The 20,216-nt window shown below is 44.1% G+C and overlaps 1 protein-coding gene across 3 annotated transcripts in view; it reads right to left on the bottom strand.

Annotated features, from left to right (window-relative positions):
• The window catches only part of LOC142310731 (ovostatin-like), a 215,987-nt gene that overhangs the window by 15,029 nt on the left and 180,742 nt on the right, over positions 1-20,216 (bottom strand). For all 3 annotated transcript variants that reach the window (XM_075348358.1, XM_075348359.1, XM_075348357.1), the window contains 2 exons: positions 4,110-4,278; positions 3,751-3,968 (listed from right to left, as the gene is read on the bottom strand). In XM_075348358.1, the coding sequence (XP_075204473.1) occupies positions 3,751-3,968; positions 4,110-4,278 (387 nt within the window). The remainder of the gene's footprint in view (positions 1-3,750; positions 3,969-4,109; positions 4,279-20,216) is intronic.

Genomic DNA, 20,216 nt, shown 5'->3' on the forward strand with positions numbered 1-20,216 from the left:
TTAACTTGGCATTGTGACATTTGGACTGTAGATCAGCCTGGAAGTGTGAAATGCACTGCAGCAAAAAAGAATGTTATTTCTTTTTTTATTTTTTTTTTAAATTGTGAAAAGTTTATTCAGAGGGTCATTTATTATTCAACCCCTCAAACCACCAGAATTCTGTTTGGTTCCCCTAAAGTATTAAGAAGTATTTCAGGCACAAAGAACAATGAGCTTCACATGTTTGGATTAATTATCTCTTTTTCCAGCCTTTTCTGACTAATTAAGATCCTCCCCAAACTTGTGAACAGCACTCATACTTGGTCAATATGGGAAAGACAAAGGAGCATTCCAAGGCCATCAGAGACAAGATCGTGGAGGGTCACAAGGCTGGCAAGGGGTACAAAACCCTTTCCAAGGAGTTGGGCCTACCTGTCTCCACTGTTGGGAGCATCATCCGGAAGTGGAAGGCTTATGGAACTACTGTTAGCCTTCCACGGCCTGGACAGCCTTTGAATGTCTCCACCCGTGCCGAGGCCAGGCTTGTCCGAAGAGTTAAGGCTAACCCAAGGACAACAAGGAAGGAGCTCCGGGAAGATCTCATGGCAGTGGGGACATTGGTTTCAGTCAATACCATAAGTAACGTACTCCACCGCAATGGTCTCCGTTCCAGATGAGCCCGTAAGGTACCTTTACTTTCAAAGCGTCATGTCAAGGCTTATCTACAGTTTGATCATGGTCACTTGGAGGACTCTGAGACAGACTGGTTCAAGGTTCTCTGGTCTGATGAGACCAAGATCGAGATCTTTGGTGCCAACCACACACGTGACGTTTGGAGACTGGATGGCACTGCATACGACCCCAAGAATACCATCCCTACACTCAAGCATGGTGGTGGCAGCATCATGCTGTGGGGCTGTTTCTCAGCCAAGGGGCCTGGCCATCTGGTCCGCATCCATGGGAAGATGGATAGCACGGCCTACCTGGAGATTTTGGCCAAGACCTCCGCTCCTCCATCAAGGATCTTAAGATGGGCCGTCATTTCATCTTCCAATAAGACAACGACCCAAAGCACACAGCCAAGAAAACCAAGGCCTGGTTCAAGAGGGAAAAAATCAAGGTGTTGCAGTGGCCTAGTCAGTCTCCTGACCTTAACCCAATTGAAAACTTGTGGAAGGAGCTCAAGATTAAAGTCCACATGAGACACCCAAAGAACCTAGATAACTTGGAGAAGATCTGCATGGAGGAGTGGGCCAAGATAACCCCAGAGACCTGTGCCGGCCTGATCAGGTCTTATAAAAGACGATTATTAGCTGTAATTGCAAACAAGGGTTATTCCACAAAATATTAAACCTAGGGGTTGAATAATAATTGACCCACACTTTTATGTTGAAAATTTATTAAAATTTAACTGAGCAACATAACTTGTTGGTTTGTAAGATTTATGCATCTGTTCATAAATCCTGCTCTTGTTTGAAGTTTGCAGGCTCTAACTTATTTGCATCTTATCAAACCTGCTAAATCTGCAGGGGGTTGAATACTACTTGTAGGCACTGTAGATAGATAGATAGAGGGATAGATAGATAGATAGATAGATAGATAGAGGGATAGATAGATAGATAGATAGATAGATAGAGGGATAGATAGATAGATAGATAGATAGATAGAGGGATAGATAGATAGAGGGATAGATAGATAGATAGAGGGATAGATAGATAGATAGATAGAGGGATAGATAGATAGATAGAGGGATAGATAGATAGAGGGATAGATAGATGGATAGATTGATAGATTGATAGATGGATAGATGGATAGATAGATAGAGGGATAGATAGATAGATAGAGGGATAGATAGAGGGATAGATAGAGGGATAGATAGAGGGACAGATGGATAGATAGATAGATAGATGGATAGATAGATAGATAGATAGATAGATACAGAGATAGATAGATGGATAGATAGATAGATAGAGGGATAGATAGAGGGAGGGATAGATAGATAGATAGATAGGGGGATAGATAGATAGATAGATAGATAGATAGATAGATAGATAGATAGATAGAGGGATAGATATAGATGGATAGAGGGATAGATAGATAGAGGGATAGATAGATAGATAGATAGATAGAGGGATAGATATAGAGGGATAGATAGATAGAGGGATAGATAGATAGAGGGATAGATAGATAGATAGAGGGATAGATAGATAGATAGATAGAGGGATAGATATAGAGGGATAGATAGATAGATAGATAGATAGAGGGATAGATATAGAGGGATAGATAGATAGATAGATAGATAGATAGAGGGATAGATAGATAGATAGATAGATAGAGGGATAGATAGAGGGATAGATAGATAGATAGATAGATAGATAGATAGATAGATAGAGGGATAGATAGATAGATAGATAGAGGGATAGATAGATAGATAGAGGGATAGATAGATAGATAGATAGATAGAGGGATAGATAGATAGATAGAGGGATAGATAGATAGATAGAGGGATAGATAGATAGATAGATAGATAGATAGAGGGATAGATAGATAGAGGGATAGATAGATAGATAGATAGATAGAGGGATAGATAGATAGAGGGATAGATAGATAGATAGATAGATAGATAGAGGGATAGATAGATAGATAGATAGATAGATAGATAGAGGGATAGATAGATAGATAGAGGGATAGATAGATAGATAGATAGATAGATAGAGGGATAGATAGATAGATAGATAGATAGATAGATAGATAGAGGGATAGATAGATAGAGGGATAGATAGATAGATAGAGGGATAGATAGATAGATAGAGGGATAGATAGATAGATAGATAGATAGATAGAGGGATAGATAGATAGATAGATAGAGGGATAGATAGATGGATAGATTGATAGATTGATAGATGGATAGATGGATAGATAGATAGATAGAGGGATAGATAGATAGATAGAGGGATAGATAGAGGGATAGATAGAGGGATAGATAGAGGGACAGATGGATAGATAGATAGATGGATAGATAGATAGATAGATAGATACAGAGATAGATAGATGGATAGATAGATAGATAGAGGGAGGGATAGATAGATAGATAGATAGATAGATAGATAGATAGATAGATAGGGGGATAGATAGGGGGATAGATAGATAGATAGATAGATAGGGGGATAGATAGATAGATAGATAGATGGATAGAAAGATAGAGGGATAGATAGATAGAGGGATAGATAGATAGATAGATAGATAGATGGATAGATAGAGGGATAGATATATAGATAGAGGGATAGATAGATAGATAGGGGGATAGATAGATAGATAGATAGATAGGGGGATAGATAGATAGATAGATAGATAGGGGGATAGATGGATAGATAGAGGGATAGATAGATAGATAGATAGATGGATAGATAGAGGGATAGATATATAGATAGAGGGATAGATAGATAGATAGGGGGATAGATAGATAGATAGATAGGGGGATAGATAGATAGATAGATAGATAGGGGGATAGATGGATAGATAGAGGGATAGATAGATAGAGGGATAGATAGATAGATAGATAGATAGATAGATAGATAGATAGATAGATAGATAGATAGAGGGATAGATAGATAGATAGATATATAGATAGATAGATAGATAGATAGATAGATAGATAGATAGGGGGATAGATAAGTAGATGGATAGATAGAGGGATAGATAGATAGATAGATAGATAAAAATAAAGATAGATAGATAGATAATACATAGATAGATAATAGATAGATATACCCGTGTAGACTGAAATCCTCCATATGGATTTTGTTGCCTGATCAGCCAGACGGAGATCTGTGCACAGTACGGCAGATCATCTGTAACATTGGGGCCCAGAAGAAAGGCCAGAAATATATACGCCGTGATTTCCACCTCAGCCGGAGAATATGGTCGATAGAAGAAGTCAACCGGTCGTGCTGCAGGTTTGTCATCACGTTCCCAATGGACCGTTCCCCCTGATGACCAGAAGGTTTTATATGTTACACAACGGATATCCAGATAAGTGGATTTACCGTATCAATAGAAATGACTTTGAACAATGTCCCTTGGCGCCATTGTAGATAGTATAATGTGAATATCTTTATGTATTTTTTTACCTTCTTCGATGGCCTTGGATTTTAGTGACGTGAGAAGAATTTCCCTTCTGTCCCAATCACCATCCAGTGTGAAGGCGTAGACCATGAGGGCCTGGTGGTACACACTGAGGTTGTGGTTGTTGTCAAAGACGTTCTGTAGACAAGTCATTGCACTGACCAGCAACGTCATCTGAAGAAAACACAAGACAACACAGCGCTTCTTATCCGGTAAATAAAAGGGGGTGTCCAGGAATTAAAAAAAAAAAAAAAGGGATATTATGATATAAAAATATGAAATTATTCAACTATTAAAGAGGGATTATTCCCATCTCAAACATTTATGAGATATCCACAAGATACGCTATTAGTGTCTGAGAGATGTGGGTCCAATACCTATCTGGGCTCATTAGTTAATCGCAGTCAATGCTGTGGTGGCCACTCATGTGCACCTTTCTCTATTCATTTGCATGGTGGACCAATGGTGGGACTCGCGTCTATCTGCCATAAACTAAAGCGTAAACCCCAGCACTCAAATGATAGACAATTGCAATAAATTTTGCAATTTTGAAAAAAAAAATATTTGTTTTGATATTCTGCAAAAAGTGCACAGAAGCGAAAATCAAAACACCCGACGTGTCGGCTACCGGAGCTTTTTTCAAGATTTTGCATGGAAGCAACAAGGGTCACAAATGGACTACCATCAAGAGTAGTTTGAGAGGTGCCCCACTTTTGCAGCTTGTCAAAATCAACCAAAGGTCAGGAGATAAGGAGAAGGTGTATGACCGGTGTGCCTGTAGATGGAAGCCTGGGATAAAGGAAGAGTCTTAATTGTTGGTATATACAACAGTTGAAGGACTTCTTTATTTGTGTGAAGGAGGACTTTATGCTGATCTAACAGTAGATGGCGATGCTGTGCAGTTTCCTTACTCACTGTATTGTAAAAAGTCTCTTGTTGCTTCTTCTTTCTAGTTTCGCTTTCTCTTACTGATGTAATGCTGTATGACTGCATATTTTTATCTCATATCCTAGAAGTAAAGAGTTTGTTATCCCATGTAATCTGCTCTGTGAACTTTCTTCTGCAACTGGGAAGCTATAAGCTGTGCTGTGCAACACTTATGAGGTAGTGGTAGTCTATTTTGACAAGCTAAAAAAGTGGAAAGTGGAGCACCTCTCAACCTACTCTTGATGGTTGTCCATTTGTGACCCATGTTGCTCCCATTCATTTTCCATGCAAAACCTTGAAAAAGGCTCCGGTAGCCGAAATGTAGCGTGTTTTGCTCTTCGCTTCGGTGCGCTTTTTGCAGAATATCAAAACAAATAAAAACATTTTCAAAATAGCAAAATTTATTTCAATTATTTATCATTTGAGTGCTGGGGTTTACACTATAGTTTATTATTATTTTTTCCCCAATAGCACCTACCTATAGTGGTCGAGCCAGGCTTATCCTCTCTAACTGCCATAAATGAGCCAGATGCATGTAACCATTTAAATCCCCTACCACTCCAGTGTGGGTGGTCCGCTGTCTTCGGTACTTCTCTGGAAGGTTTTTGATACATTCACATGACCACTGCAGCCAATCACCATCCTCAGAGTTGGTTTCTAGATATACAGCACTAGCCTAGTTCACGCCAATGATTGGCAGCAGCGGTGACGTGGATATACATGATATCTTTGCACATTGATGACAATGGAGTGCCGGCAGATTTAAGAGATTAGATTTTTAGTTACACAGTTATTTGGGTTGAAAAAAGACCTAGGTCCATCTAGCTCAACCTTCCTCCACCAGTTCTACATTTGGTCACTAAGTCATTTATAACCAACAATGTTATATACATATATATGTGTACAGTAGAGATGAGCCACTCCCCTAGAGCTCGAGTTCGGTTCGTCGAACGGAGGCTCCGTTCGACGAAGGGTTCGACGAACCATTTGACGAACCACTCGAACCCCATTGAAAACAGTGGCAGGCAAACACAAACACATAAAAACACATTATACATGTACACTTAAGGCCGCTTTACACGCTGCGATATCATGACCGATATCGCTAGCGTGGGTACCCGCCCCCATCGGTTGTGCGACATGGGCAAATCGCTGCACGTGGCGCACAACATCGCCCAGACCCGTCACACTACTTACCTGCCCTGCGACGTCGCTGTGACCGGCGAAATGCCTCCTTTCTAAGGGGGCGGTTCGTTCAGCATCACAGCTGCGTCAGTGAACCGCCGCCCAATAGAAGCGGAGGGGCGGAGATAAGCGGGACGAACATCCCGCCCACCTCCTTCCTTCCGCATTGCGGGCGGGAGGCAGGTAAGGAGAGGTTCCTTGTTCCTGTGGTGTCACACGTACCGATGTGTGCTGCCGCAGGAACGAGGAACAACTTTGTTACTGCTGCAGCAACGATATTTGAGAATGGACCCCCATGTCACCGATGAGCGATTTTGCACGTTTTTGCAACAATGCAAAATTGCTCAAAGGTGTCACACGCAACGGCATCGCTAAAGCAACCGGATATGCGTCACAAATTCCGTGACCCCAACGAGATCGCTTGAGCGATGTCGCAACGTGTAAAGCGGCCTATACAGTTAATAAACATTGCCATAACACTTACTGGTCACCGCGACGCGTCCTGCACTCTGTCTCCCGCCGCTTTTCCTCCTGATAATCGCTGCGTCCTCCCGGTAACCATCACTGATGATAGGATCTTCCATGACGTCAAAAAAGCATGTGACCAGTCACGTGTCTATTATCTCATTGGCTACAGACTGGTCACATGGCTAGACGTCATGCCAGGACCTGTCAGTGCATCTCTCCAGTACGCGGCGCTCGTTTTTGTATCTCCATGTACCGGTGAGATGGTCTGGCACACGGTCAGCTTCCCCGTTTATGCATGTCGGCGCTCTTTACAGAGTCAGCCCACATGCAAGGACTGGATGCCACAGCCGGTGAATAACGGAGATCACCGTTGCTATAGCAACCCGCCTGTCAGCGGTGACGTCACCGCTTACAGCACGCAGCTTCTGCTCACTCACTGAGTGAATAGACTGCACGGGGAGCAGCAGCGTTCTTCCTCCCATGCAGTGCTGTCTGATGTAGCAGAGCTGCATGGGTTGAAGGAGAAAGAAGACAGAAGACCAGGGATCGTGGAGGGCTGACAGGGAGTAATAAACATGGAGTCTCTAAGTGTGTCTGTGTATTTATTTCTATTAAAGTATTTTTTCTCTGTGTGGTGTCTTCTTTTAACCCCTTATTGGAAATTCTTAATGGTCGGGACAAACTTGCCTGACATTAAGAATCTCTGGCTTAATACTAGCTAGTAAAACAAAGGTAGTATTAACTCATTATTATCCAGCAAGCCACCCGGCTTCAGGGCTGCTGCAAGAGTTGGATACAGCGCCAGATGATGACGCTTCTATGAAAGCGCCATTTTCTGGGGCGGCTGCGGACTGCAATTCGCAGCAGAGGGGCCCAGAAAGCTCGGGCCAACCTGTGCTGAGGATTCCAAACCCCAGCTGCCTAGTTGTACCTGGCTGGACACAAAAATGGGGCGAAGCTCATGTCGATTTTTTTTTTCCATTATTTCATGTATTCAAATTAAAAAAAGGGCTTCCCTATTTTTTTAGTTCCCAGCCGGGTACAAATAGGCAGCTGGGGGTTGGGGGCATCCGTACTTGCCTGCTGTACCTGGCTAGCATACTAAAATATGGCGAAGCCCACGTCGTTTTTTTGGTGGGCAAAAAACTCCTGCACACAGTCCTGGATGGAGTATGCTGAGCCTTGTAGTTCTGCAGCTGCTGTCTGCTCTCATGCATACAGACAGGCAGAAGACAGCAGCTGCAGAACTACAAGGCTCAGCATACTCCATCCAGGACTGTATGCAGGAGTTTTTTGCCCCCCCAAAAAATTACGTGGGCTTCGCCATGTTTTTGTATGGTAGCCAGGTACAGTAGGCAGCTACGGGCTGCCCTCAACCCCCAGCTGCCTATTTGTACCCGTCTGAGAACCAAAAATATAGGAAAGCCCTTTTTTTTTTAATTATTTCATGAATTTCATGAAATAATTTTTTAAAAAAAATGACGTGGGATTCGCCCAATTTTTGTGTCCAGCCAGGTACAACTAGCAGCTGGGCATTGAAATACGCAGCTCAGGGTGCCCAAGCCTTCTGGGCACCCCTGCTGCGAATTGCAGTCCGCAGCCGCCCCATCAAATGGCGCTTTCATAGAAGCGCCATCTTCTGGCGCTGTATCCAACTCTTCCAGCTGCCCTGGTGATGGATGGCTCACTAGGTAAGAATGGGGTTAGGGCTAGCTGTATATTATCAACTGGCCCTAAGCCCAAAATTAATGGTGTCACGCCAATATTAGACATGGCCACCATGAATTTCTAGTACAGATAAAAAAAACACAACACACAGAAAAATATTTTTATTAGAAATAAAACACAACACAATTAGTGACTCCATCTTTATTGAAATAAAGAACCCCATCCGCAGTAATCCTGGGTCAAGGGTCCCGTGCTGTCCAATCCGGATCCAATATCATCTGATCATTTTTCTGGAAGGCAAAGCAATCAGATGATATGTCAGGTTCAAGGGCCTGAATCACATGACACAGCAGCTGATTGTATAAATGGCTTTTATACAATCAGCGGATGCATCAGTGCAAAAAAACAAAAACAAAACAAAGTACACACTTCAGTGCAGACTCCTGTCCGACAGCATCAGCTGATAGTTTAGCCGGCCGGGCGGTAAAAAGCCGGCCTCACCGCTCGACTTATAGTGTCAGCTGATTCCGTCAGGTGACCGCATCAGCTGATCATCACCAGGTCTAAGAGAGAGAAAAGAGAGAGATAGAAGAGAGAGAGAAGATAGAGAAAAGAGAGAGAGAAAAGAGAAGAGAGAGAGAGGAGAGAGAAGAGAGAGAGAAGAGAGAGAAGCGAGAGAGAGAAGCGAGAGAAGAGAGAGGAGAGAGAAGAGAGAGAGAAGAGAGAAGAGAGAGGAGAGAAGAGAGAAGAGAGAAGAGAAAAGAGAGAAAGAGGAGAGAGAAGAGAGGGAGGAGAGCGAGAAAAGAGAGAGAGGAGAGAGAGGAGAGAGAGAGGAGAGAGAGAGGAGAGATATAAGAGAGAGAGAAGAGAAGAGAGAGAGAAGAGAGAGAAGAGAAAGAGAGAAGAGAAGAGAGAGAGAAGAGAGAGAAGAGAAAGAGAGAAGAGAGAGGAGAGGAAAAAGAGAGACTGAGAAAAAGAGAGAAAAAGAGAAAAAGAGAGAGAGAAAGAGAGAAAAAGAGAGAGGAGAGAGAGAGAGGGAGAGAAGAGAGAGAGAAAGAAAAAGAGAGAGAAAGAGAGAGAGAGAGAAAGAGAGAGAGGGAGAGAGAGAGGGAGAGAGAGAGAGATAGAGAAGAGAGAGTAGAGAGAGAGGAGAGAGCAATACAGCCTCATTCCGTGAACTGCTCCGATTTTAGAGGTGTGTCCCGCGGCTCACATCTGATGTCCGGCTCCTCCCCTCAGTGCATAATTAAATTAAATAATAATTATAAATAAATAATAATTAAAAATTAAATTAAATTTTTTCACCAAGGCGGCCGGGACTCGTGAATTAATGCTTCTTAGGCCGGAGTCACACTTGCGAGAGACTCGCGCGAGTCTTGCAGCGCATCCCCCGGCATGGCCGCACACTCTCCGGACAGGAATGTCTCAGCTGCATAGAAATACATACAGCCGACCCGCTCCTGTCAGGAGAGTGTGCGGCCATGCCGGGTGATGTGATACGAGACTCGCGTGAGTCTCTCGCAAGTGTGACTCTAGCCTTAGGCGAGAGCTCTAACCATTGAGCCACTGGCTCTAATAAGCAACATAGGCAGATTTGGTAATCTTTAGCTCTATACTGCAGTAGAGAATCTAGAAGCAGATTGTTCAGCTGCACGGATGGGCGGATGGGCGGGCAAACACCGGCATCACCGCAGGCACTACAACCACCATCATCACCGCAGGCACTACAACCCCCATCATCTTCCCCTCAGTGCATAATTAAATTAAATTACAATTATAAATAAATAATAATTTATAATTTAAAATAAATTAAATTCTTTCCCAGGACGGCCGGGACTTGAACTCGTGAACTAATGCGTATTAGGCAAGAGCTCTAACCATTCAGCCACTGGCTCTAATGAGAAACATAGGCAGATTTGGTAATCTTGACTCCGCTGACAGCGAGATTCACTTCAGGTGCTACGTGGAGAGGACACAGAGCTCGTGTTTTACGGGGCTCCCTGTCACCTTCATGTAGCAGAGCTGACAGTGTCGTGTGGATTACTTCGGACCTGGATTGTTGTTTAGGGATTAATAGAGAGGTAAATGAGGTGTTTTTTGTCTTTTATTCCAAATAAAGGATTTTTCGCTGTGTGTGTTTCTTTACTTTCACTTACAGTTTAATCATGGAAGGTATCTCGCGGAATCGCCTGCCATGATTAACTCCATATTACCCCGATTGCCACCGCACTAGGGCAATTCGGGATGAGCCGGGTAGAGTCCCGGGACTGTCGCATCTAATGGCTGCTGGGTGATATTGTTAGGGTGGTGGGCTCCCCATGACGTGGTGCTTTCCATCCTGACAATACCAGCCTCCAGCCATGTGGATTTATCGTGGCTGGTATCAAATTTGGGGGGACCCGCATTTTTTTTAAATTTATTTATTTACTTTACTGCACGATATAGATCCGCCCGCCGGCGGCTGTGATTGGTTGCAGTGAGACAGCTGTCACTCATCGTGGGGGCGAGTCTGACTACAACCAATCATGGGCACCGGTGGGCGGGGAAAGCACGGAATAACTAATTAAATAATGAAGCGGCAGCCATTTTCAAAAGAGGAATTGCCGCTGGAGATTTGTGACAGCCGTGCAGCGAGGTGCCCGTGATCGGTGAGTAGGAAAGAGAGAAGGATTGTGCTGGGGACGCAGGACGCATGCAGATACGCAAGGTGCACACATACTTACAGTGAAAAGCCACCCTTTTGGTGATCAAACCGTTCTCGAACGTAACTCGAACTGCCGAACTTTTAGCAAATCGTTCGAGTCCAAAATCACTCGAACATTAAATTGGCGAACCTCGAACCTCGCTCATCTCTAGTGTACAGTATATACATATACAGTATGTAATTAGACCATTATTATTAGAGTAAATAATAATAATTTATATTATATATATATTAGAATAAAACTATAAAGCCCAAATTCATCCACGCGATTATGGCAAAATTTTGCTTATAAATTGCTTTGTAAAGTTGCAAATTTTTGAGCAATGTAGAACTGCACACAATTCTAACCGGTTTTGGCACCAGTTTTGAGCACCAGCTTTGCCCATTTTGAGGTGGGGCGGAATGAAGGGGTGACACAACAGTTCGTCTAACTTATAATGAGCTGTGGCATACACTATGCTAGAAATCTATACTCCAGGTTATGCCTGAAGTAAGATTTGTGGCAAAATGAATGGATATACACACCATTTCTCAAACCTCCAATTTTAATACGTGTTTGTACATGATTTTGATTAATAAAATTCTATATAATTTTTTTAAAGTAGTTAGACTCTGGTTTGGCTAAATATCTACTTTACGCAAATTGTATTGGTATATAATTTATGGATATAGACACCACTCATGTCAGATGTGCCTAATTCATTAAGAGGTATACGCCTACTAATGAATCAGGTGCCTTTGACTCCAGCTTGTTCCCTCATTAAAACCGGCGTGAACGATACTAGTCTTCATATAGCTGAGTCTAAACCTTTTCTCAAATATATGTCATTAGCTAAATCAGATAATTTCCCTCATTATTATAAGGATCAGTGCTTTTTTTGTACGGCGTACCGGAAAATCTGAAGAGCACCTCTGGCTCTGTCCACATGGCTAATTTGTAAAGTATACAAATTAGCCATGTGTGGAGCGGAGGCACAAGCCAGAGGCGTATCTAGGGGGGAGCTGGCGGGGCGCTGTCGAGCTGCCTGATGCGGCGGCGTGGAAGTCTGCCGGGGTGGGAGCTGCTATTCTCTGAGCGTGGCTGTCACGCTGACAGCCGCAGTCATAGAAAGTGCAGTGCGTGGCTCCCACTACTCAATTGTCCTTGTATCTGTCAGACGCGAGGACAATTGAAGCGGTGATCCCTGGTGCTGACTTCCGAGTCAGCGCGACGGCTGTCATGTGATCAGGTTAGCTGATCAGACTGCTGACCTGGAAGCCAGTGCTGCAGCGTGGAGGCGGCAGAGAAATGCTGATAAGTGCTCCACTGTGGAGCTGAAGAAGACATGGAGGAGGAACATTATGGGGTGAGAGGGGAGTACTTATGAAACAGTATGGGGGAGAGAGGGTGGGGGAGGGAACTATCTGTGGACACACTATGGGGGGGACAGAGGGTGGGCAGGGGGCAATATCTATATACACAGTATGGGTGGGGGTGGGAACTATCTGTGTAAAGAGTATGGTGGGAAGAGAGTATGGGGAGGGGAAAGTATCTTTCGACACAGTATGGGGAGAGAGAGGATGAGGTTTCATGCATGGGGACAGAGAGGATGAGCTTTCATGCATGGGGAGAGAGAGGATGAGGTTTCATGCATGGGGAGAGAGAGGATGAGGCTTCATGCATGGGGACAGAGAGGATGAGCGGTGATGCATGGGGACAGAGAGGATGAGGGGTGATGCATGGGGACAGAGAGGATGAGGGGTGATGCATGGGGATAGAGAGGATGTGGAGTGAACTGGAAAGAAATTTTGAGGACACAGAATAAAGAGTCACATGGTATGAGAAGCAAGTGGGCAGGATGGGGAGTGAGGTGGAGAAGTATATGGACACACAGGAGGTAGTGAGGAGACAGTAAGGGATGAGAAGAATGTGAGGGGCACAGAATAAAGACTGGGTAGTGGATGGGGGGCGGTATGGAGAGGGGGCAGAATGGGAGGACAGTGTGATGTTATAACAAGGAGGGGGAGTGTGATGAGAGCACAGTATAAAGACTGGGCAGTATAAAGTGTAAAGGACACTGTAAACAGTAGGCTCAGTTTGGAAAGAGGGAATATGTAGGCCATGTACCATAAGAGGGACAGTGTGGGTCATATTTTGTGCAGAGAACACAGTGAGGGGCCATTATTTATTCTGGGGCACAGTGTAGGGCAGATATTTTTGAGTAGAAGTATTATAATCATTCTGCTACTCTTAGGTGCATTGTGTCGGGATGTGCTGCAGCCTTCTGAATTCTCACAGTGCGGACACTGCAGGCTGTCAGGATTCTCTGGTGCCGGCGGTGACAGTGGGAGGTTATGAAGCTGCAAGTATGCGATTTACACAGAGGTGGTCATGTGCTGAACAGACATGCTCAATGAAAGTGAATTGATTGAGGCTGGACACATCAAATCAGAACAAGTATACAAATCTCATACTTGTGCTCACATGATCGTCCACTCTCTCCACTGGCACCGGCACCCCCCCGCTCCTCAATGTCGGGTGGCGGCACCTGACAGCGCCCCCCCCCTCCCCTCCGCTCCTCAATGTCGGCCGGCGGCGCCTGACAGCAAACCCCCCGCCTCCTGCTCCTCGCTTCAGAGATGCGTACAGGCAAATATTTTTTTACAAAAAAAAGCTGACCAGGATGCAGGATTTACTTCCATTTCACCAGTGCGAACTCAGAATCTGGCAAAGAGAAGGCTGTAGGGTTTACCTCTGCTGCTGCTTCTAGCCTCCTTCTCCTGCCTCCCCTTAATATACAGGAATCCGTCTCCCATTGCTTCCTAGATTATTTTATTATCTTTAGTATATTATTTATTATATTATTACATTATTCAGCATGATGTAAGATAGCAGCACAGAAGCCCTTTATTTACAATCTAGCATTCTAGCATTCTCCTCTTCACAGCTGTATCTCTCCCATCTAGCGGGAAGTCTCACACAGCTATCAAAATAATGAGGCAGTGGTGTCTCCTTCTCTTAGGGTCAGAACCATTATCACCATATTAGAGGGGATTTTTTTTTGGATGATATATATATATATATATATACACACCAGCTGTAATAACTGGCGTCTGGGATAGTAACTATCTCCCTACCACTCTCCCTCTATCACACTTCCTCTCTCTCTGTCTGCCTCTCTGTCTGCCTCTCTGTCTCTCTCTGTCTCTCGGTCCCTCTCTGTCTATTTCTCTCCCTGTCTGCCTTCCCTGTCTGCTTCTCTCTGTCTGTCTCTCTCCCCGTCTATCTCTCTCTCTGTTTCTGTCTTCATTGTGTCTCTGTCTGTCTCTCTCTGTCTGTCTCTATCTATTTCATCTCTTTTTCTGCCTCCCTCTGTCTCTCTGTGTGTCTCTTTCCCTGTCTGCCTCTCTGTCTGCCTCTCTGTCTAACTCTCTGTCTCTCGGTCCCTCTATCTGTCGGTCTCTCTCTGTCTATTTCTCTCCCTGTCTGCCTTCCCTGTCTGCTTCTCTCTGTCTGTCTCTCTCCCCGTCTATCTCTCTCTCTGTTTTTGTCTTCATTGTGTCTCTGTCTGTCTCTGTCTGTCTGTCTCTATCTATTTCATCTCTTTTTCTGCCTCCCTCTGTCTCTCTGTGTGTCTCTTTCCCTGTCTGCGTCTCTGTCTGCCTCTCTGTCTGCCTCTCTGTCTCTCTCTGTCTATTTCTCTCCCTGTCTGCCTTCCCTGTCTGCTTCTCTCTGTCTGTCTCTCTCCCCGTCTATCTCTCTGTTTTTGTCTTCATTGTGTCTCTGTCTGTCTCTCTCTGTCTGTCTCTATCTATTTCATCTCTTTTTCTGCCTCCCTCTGTCTCTCTGTGTGTCTCTTTCCCTGTCTGCCTCTCTTTCTGTTTCTCTCTTTTTCTCTCTGTCATTCTGTCTCTTTCTCTCTCTCTCTATCGATTTCTCCACTGAAATCATATTCACTGACACATAAGCTTCTTATACTGAGAATGTCCTTTGTAACAAGGTTTTTGGCGAATAACTGTAAAGTGCGGGGCTAAATTTTCCCCTCAAAAAATAGTCTATGACATCCCCCAAGTCAAATGAGGTGTCTGTGCAAAATTTTGTGACTGTAAATGCGACGCTGCGGATTCCTTTAGCGGACATACACACATATACATACACACACACACACACACACACACACACACACACACACACACACACACACACACACACCTATACATATATATACAGGGTGGTCCAAAAGTAGGTGGATAGTATGTGTAATAGGATTATGAAGGGGGAGATTTATCAAAAATGGTGTAAAGTGAAACTGACTCAGTTGCCCTTAGCAACCAATCAGATTTCACTTTTCATTCTTCACAGACTCTTTGGAAAATGAAAGGTGGAATCTGATTGGTTGCTAAGGGCAACTGAGTCAGTTTCACAGATCCAGTTTTCACGGATACATCTCCCCCAAATCTGTTTTCTTTTCAGATAATTCAGATAACCCATAATGGCAAATAATTTAAATACAGATCAAAGAAAATGGATTTCAAAAGAGTATTGGAAATCTCAAAATGCTGAACCCGTTAGAGCAAATTGGGTAAAACATTTGGTATTAAAGCCCCAAAGAGACAAACCATTTACCGCATTCGTGACAAATTCGATGCCACTGGCTCAATCCTTAATGCTCCAAAAACTGGTCGACCCAAAACAGCCTGTACAGAAAATTATTAAACAACTTGTTGCTGAAACATTTGTTCAGAGTCCAAAAAAGTCCCCAGAAGAGTCTCTTTAGAATTGGGAATTTCACAAGCTTCTATCATGCGAATCCTGAAATCTATTGGGTGGAAAGCTAAGGGGTACTTTGCACACTACGACATCGCAAGCCGATGCTGCGATGCCGAGCGCGATAGTCCCTGCCCCCGTCACTGCTGCGATATCATTGTGATAGCTGCCGTAGCGAATAATATCGCTACGGCTGCTTCACATGCACTCACCTGCGTTGCGACGTCGCTCTGGCCAGCGAACCGCCTCCTTATTACACACGGTAAGCGGCCAATAGGAGCGGAGGGGCGGAGATGTGCAGGATGTAAACATCCCGCCCACCTCCTTCCTTCCGCATTGCCGACGGGAGCCGCGGTGACGCAGGTAGGAGATGTTCCTCACTCCTGTGACTTCACACACAGCGATGTGTGCTGCCGCTGGAGCGAGGAACAACATCGGACCGTCGCGTCAGAGTAATTATGGAATTCGCCGACGCTACACCGATGATACGATTACGACGATTTTGCGCTCGTTAATGGTATCATCTAGGATTTACACACTACGATGTCGAGAGCGACGCAGGAAGTGCGGCACTTTCGACATGACCCCACCGACATCGCACCTGCGATGTCGTAGTGTGCAAAGTACCCCTTATCCTCCACGTCTAATTCATGGTTTATTGGAGGATGATGCAGACAGGCATTTAGTGAGATTATGCTTAACGAAATTGAAGAAAATTCAGTAATTTTAGATAACATTATGTGGAGTGATGAAGCTTCTGTCAAATAATCTGGCCATATTAAGAGACATACAGTGCCTACAAGTAGTATTCAACCCCCTGCAGATTTAGCAGGTTTACACATTCGGAATTAACTTGGCATTGTGACATTTGGACTGTAGATCAGCCTGGAAGTGTGAAATGCACTGCAGCAAAAAAGAATGTTATTTCTTATTTATTTATTTTTTTAAATTGTGAAAAGTTTATTCAGAGGGTCATTTATTATTCAACCCCTCAAACCACCAGAATTCTGTTTGGTTCCCCTAAAGTATTAAGAAGTAATTCAGGCACAAAGAACAATGAGCTTCACATGTTTGAATTAATTATCTCTTTTTCCAGCATTTTCTGACTAATTAGGACCCTCCCCAAACTTGTGAACAGCACTCATACTTGGTCAACATGGGAAAGACAAAGGAGCATTCCAAGGCCATCAGAGACAAGATCATGGAGGGTCACAAGGCTGGCAAGGGGTACAAAACCCTTTCCAAGGAGTTGGGCCTACCTGTCTCCACTGTTGGGAGCATCATCCGGAAGTGGAAGGCTTATGGAACTACTGTTAGCCTTCCACGGCCTGGACAGCCTTTGAAAGTTTCCACCCGTGCCGAGGCCAGGCTTGTCCGAAGAGTCAAGGCTAACCCAAGGACAACAAGGAAGGAGCTCCGGGAAGATCTCATGGCAGTGGGGACATTGGTTTCAGTCAATACCATAAGTAACGTACTCCACCGCAATGGTCTCCATTCCAGATGAGCCCGTAAGGTACCTTTACTTTCAAAGCGTCATGTCAAGGCTCGTCTACAGTTTGCTCATGATCACTTGGAGGACTCTGAGACAGACTGGTTCAAGGTTCTCTGGTCTGATGAGACCAAGATCGAGATCTTTGGTGCCAACCACACACGTGACGTTTGGAGACTGGATGGCACTGCATACGACACCAAGAATACCATCCCTACAGTCAAGCATGGTGGTAGCAGCATCATGCTGTGGGGCTGTTTCTCAGCCAAGGGGCCTGGCCATCTGGTCCGCATCCATGGGAAGATGGATAGCACGGCCTACCTGGAGATTTTGGCCAAGAACCTCCGCTCCTCCATCAAGGATCTTAAGATGGGTCGTCATTTCATCTTCCAACAAGACAACGACCCAAAGCACACAGCCAAGAAAACCAAGGCCTGGTTCAAGAGGGAAAAAATCAAGGTGTTGCAGTGGCCTAGTCAGTCTCCTGACCTTAACCCAATTGAAAACTTGAGGAAGGAGCTCAAGATTAAAGTCCACATGAGACACCCAAAGAACCTAGATAACTTGGAGAAGATCTGCATGGAGGAGTGGGCCAAGATAACTCCAGAGACCTGTGCCGGCCTGATCAGGTCTTATAAAAGACGATTATTAGCTGTAATTGCGAACAAAGGTTATTCCACAAAATATTAAACCTAGGGGTTGAATAATAATAGACCCACACTTTTATGTTGAAAATTTATTAAAATTTAACTGAGCAACATAACTTGTTGGTTTGTCAGATTTATGCATCTGTTAATAAATCCTGCTCTTGTTTGAAGTTTGCAGGCTCTAACTTATTTGCATCTTATCAAACCTGCTAAATCTGCAGGGGGTTGAATACTACTTGTAGGCACTGTAATTGTATTCACTGGTATAATGAGAACATGCATTTAACATTAGAGCAACAACTAAACGAGCCTGGTGTCAATGTTTGGGGTGGTATTTCAAGTTTTGGTGTTTTAGGATCAATATTTTTTGATGGAACAGTCACAGGATATAAGTATCTCGAAATTCTAATGAATCAAGTTGTTACCCAGTTACAGCAACAGCCTAATTCAAATGACCTTTATTTGGAAAAAGATGGGGCCCCTCCACATTATTCAAAAGTAGTCCGCTAGTATCTTGATGAAATATTTTCTAATAAATGGATTGGCCGAAGAGGCCTACTTGATAGGCCGCACGTTCACCAGAATTGACCCCAATGGATTTTTTCTTTCGGGGAGTATTCAAGGACAAAGTTTATAGTCGAAAACCAAAAAGCGTCAGTGATTTGAAAAATTACATAAGAGACGCATTTCAAGAAATTAATACCCAAAGAGACTTGTGCAAAAATGTTTGTCGAAGCATAAGAGGCTTCAAAGCTGCGCAAATTGTAATGGAAAACAGTTTGAGTGCCTGCGTTGATAAAATTTAAGGGCTTTTGTATTATTGTTCAGAATAAAATTTAATTGTCAATTTTATTCTTGTGTTAGTAAATATAATCTACTATATAAAGCTGAGTGTATGTATGTGTGTGTGTGTGTGTATGTCTGCTAAAGGAATTCGCACCGTCACATTTACAATCATGAAATTTTGCACAGACATCCCATATGACCCAGGGAACGTCATAGACTATGTTTTGATGGGAAAATGTAACCCCGCGCTTTAGAGTTACTCTCCAAAAAACCTGCCTCCAGTAAAGTCAATGGAGCTGCGAGCCAAATGTTATTAATAGGAGCTGTAATTGGTTGCTATAGGAACAAAATAAATTGTTAGTATAAGAAGCTTTTGTGTGAGGTAATAAGATGTCGGTGGGGAGACCTATAGAGAGAGACAGAAAGAGACAGACAGACAAACAGGGAAAGAGAGAGAGACAGAGAGAGACAGACAGTCAAAGAGACAGACAGAGGCAGACAGAGACAGACATACAGGGAAAGTGACAGGCAGACAGGGAAATTGACAGACAGAGAAAGACAGGGAAAGAGAGACAGACAAGGAAAGAGCCACACAGGTAAAGAGACAGAGACAAGGAAAGAGACAGATAAGTAAAGAGACAGGGAAAGAGACAGAGATAAGTAAAGAGACAGGGAAAGAGACAGCTAAATAAAGAGACAGGGAAAGAGACAGACAGATGGGGAAAGAGACAGACGGGGAAAGAGACAGACGGGGAAAGAGACAGACACAAGGAAAAAGACAGAGACAAGTAAAGAGACAGGGAAAAAGACAGTGACAAGTTAAGAGACAGAGAAAGAGGCAGAGACAGACAGGGAAAGAGACAGACGGGGAAAGAAACAGACCTGGAACAAGACAGACCTGGAACGAGACAGACGGGGAAAGAGACAGATGGGGAAAGAGACAGATGGGGAAAGAGACAGACGGGGAAAGAGACAGACGGGGAAAGAGACAGACGGGGAAAGAGACAGACCTGTAACAAGACAGACCTAGAATGAGAAAGACCGGGAACAAGACAGGCAGGGAAAGAGATGGACGGGAAAGAGACAGACCTGGAAAGAGACAGACCTGGAAAGAGACAGACCTGGAAAGAGACAGACCTGGAAAGAGACAGACCTGGAAAGAGACAGACGGGGAAAGAGAAAGACGGGGAAAGAGACAGACGGGGAAAGAGACGGACGGGGAAAGAGACGGACGGGGAAAGAGACGGATGGGGAAAGAGACAGATGGGGAATGAGACAGATGGGGAATGAGACAGACCTGGAATGAGACAGACCTGGAAAGAGACAGAGGGGGAAAGAGACTGACAGACACATACAGACACAGAGAGAGAGACACAGACACAGAGATAGAGAGAGACAGACAGAGAGACTGATACAGAGACAGACAGAGAGACTGATACAGACACACAGACACACAGAGAAAGACAGACAGACAGAGACTGGGAGAGAGGG

This window comes from Anomaloglossus baeobatrachus, chromosome 5, assembly GCF_048569485.1.
Source record: "Anomaloglossus baeobatrachus isolate aAnoBae1 chromosome 5, aAnoBae1.hap1, whole genome shotgun sequence".
Classification (NCBI taxonomy): Eukaryota; Metazoa; Chordata; class Amphibia; order Anura; family Aromobatidae; genus Anomaloglossus; species Anomaloglossus baeobatrachus.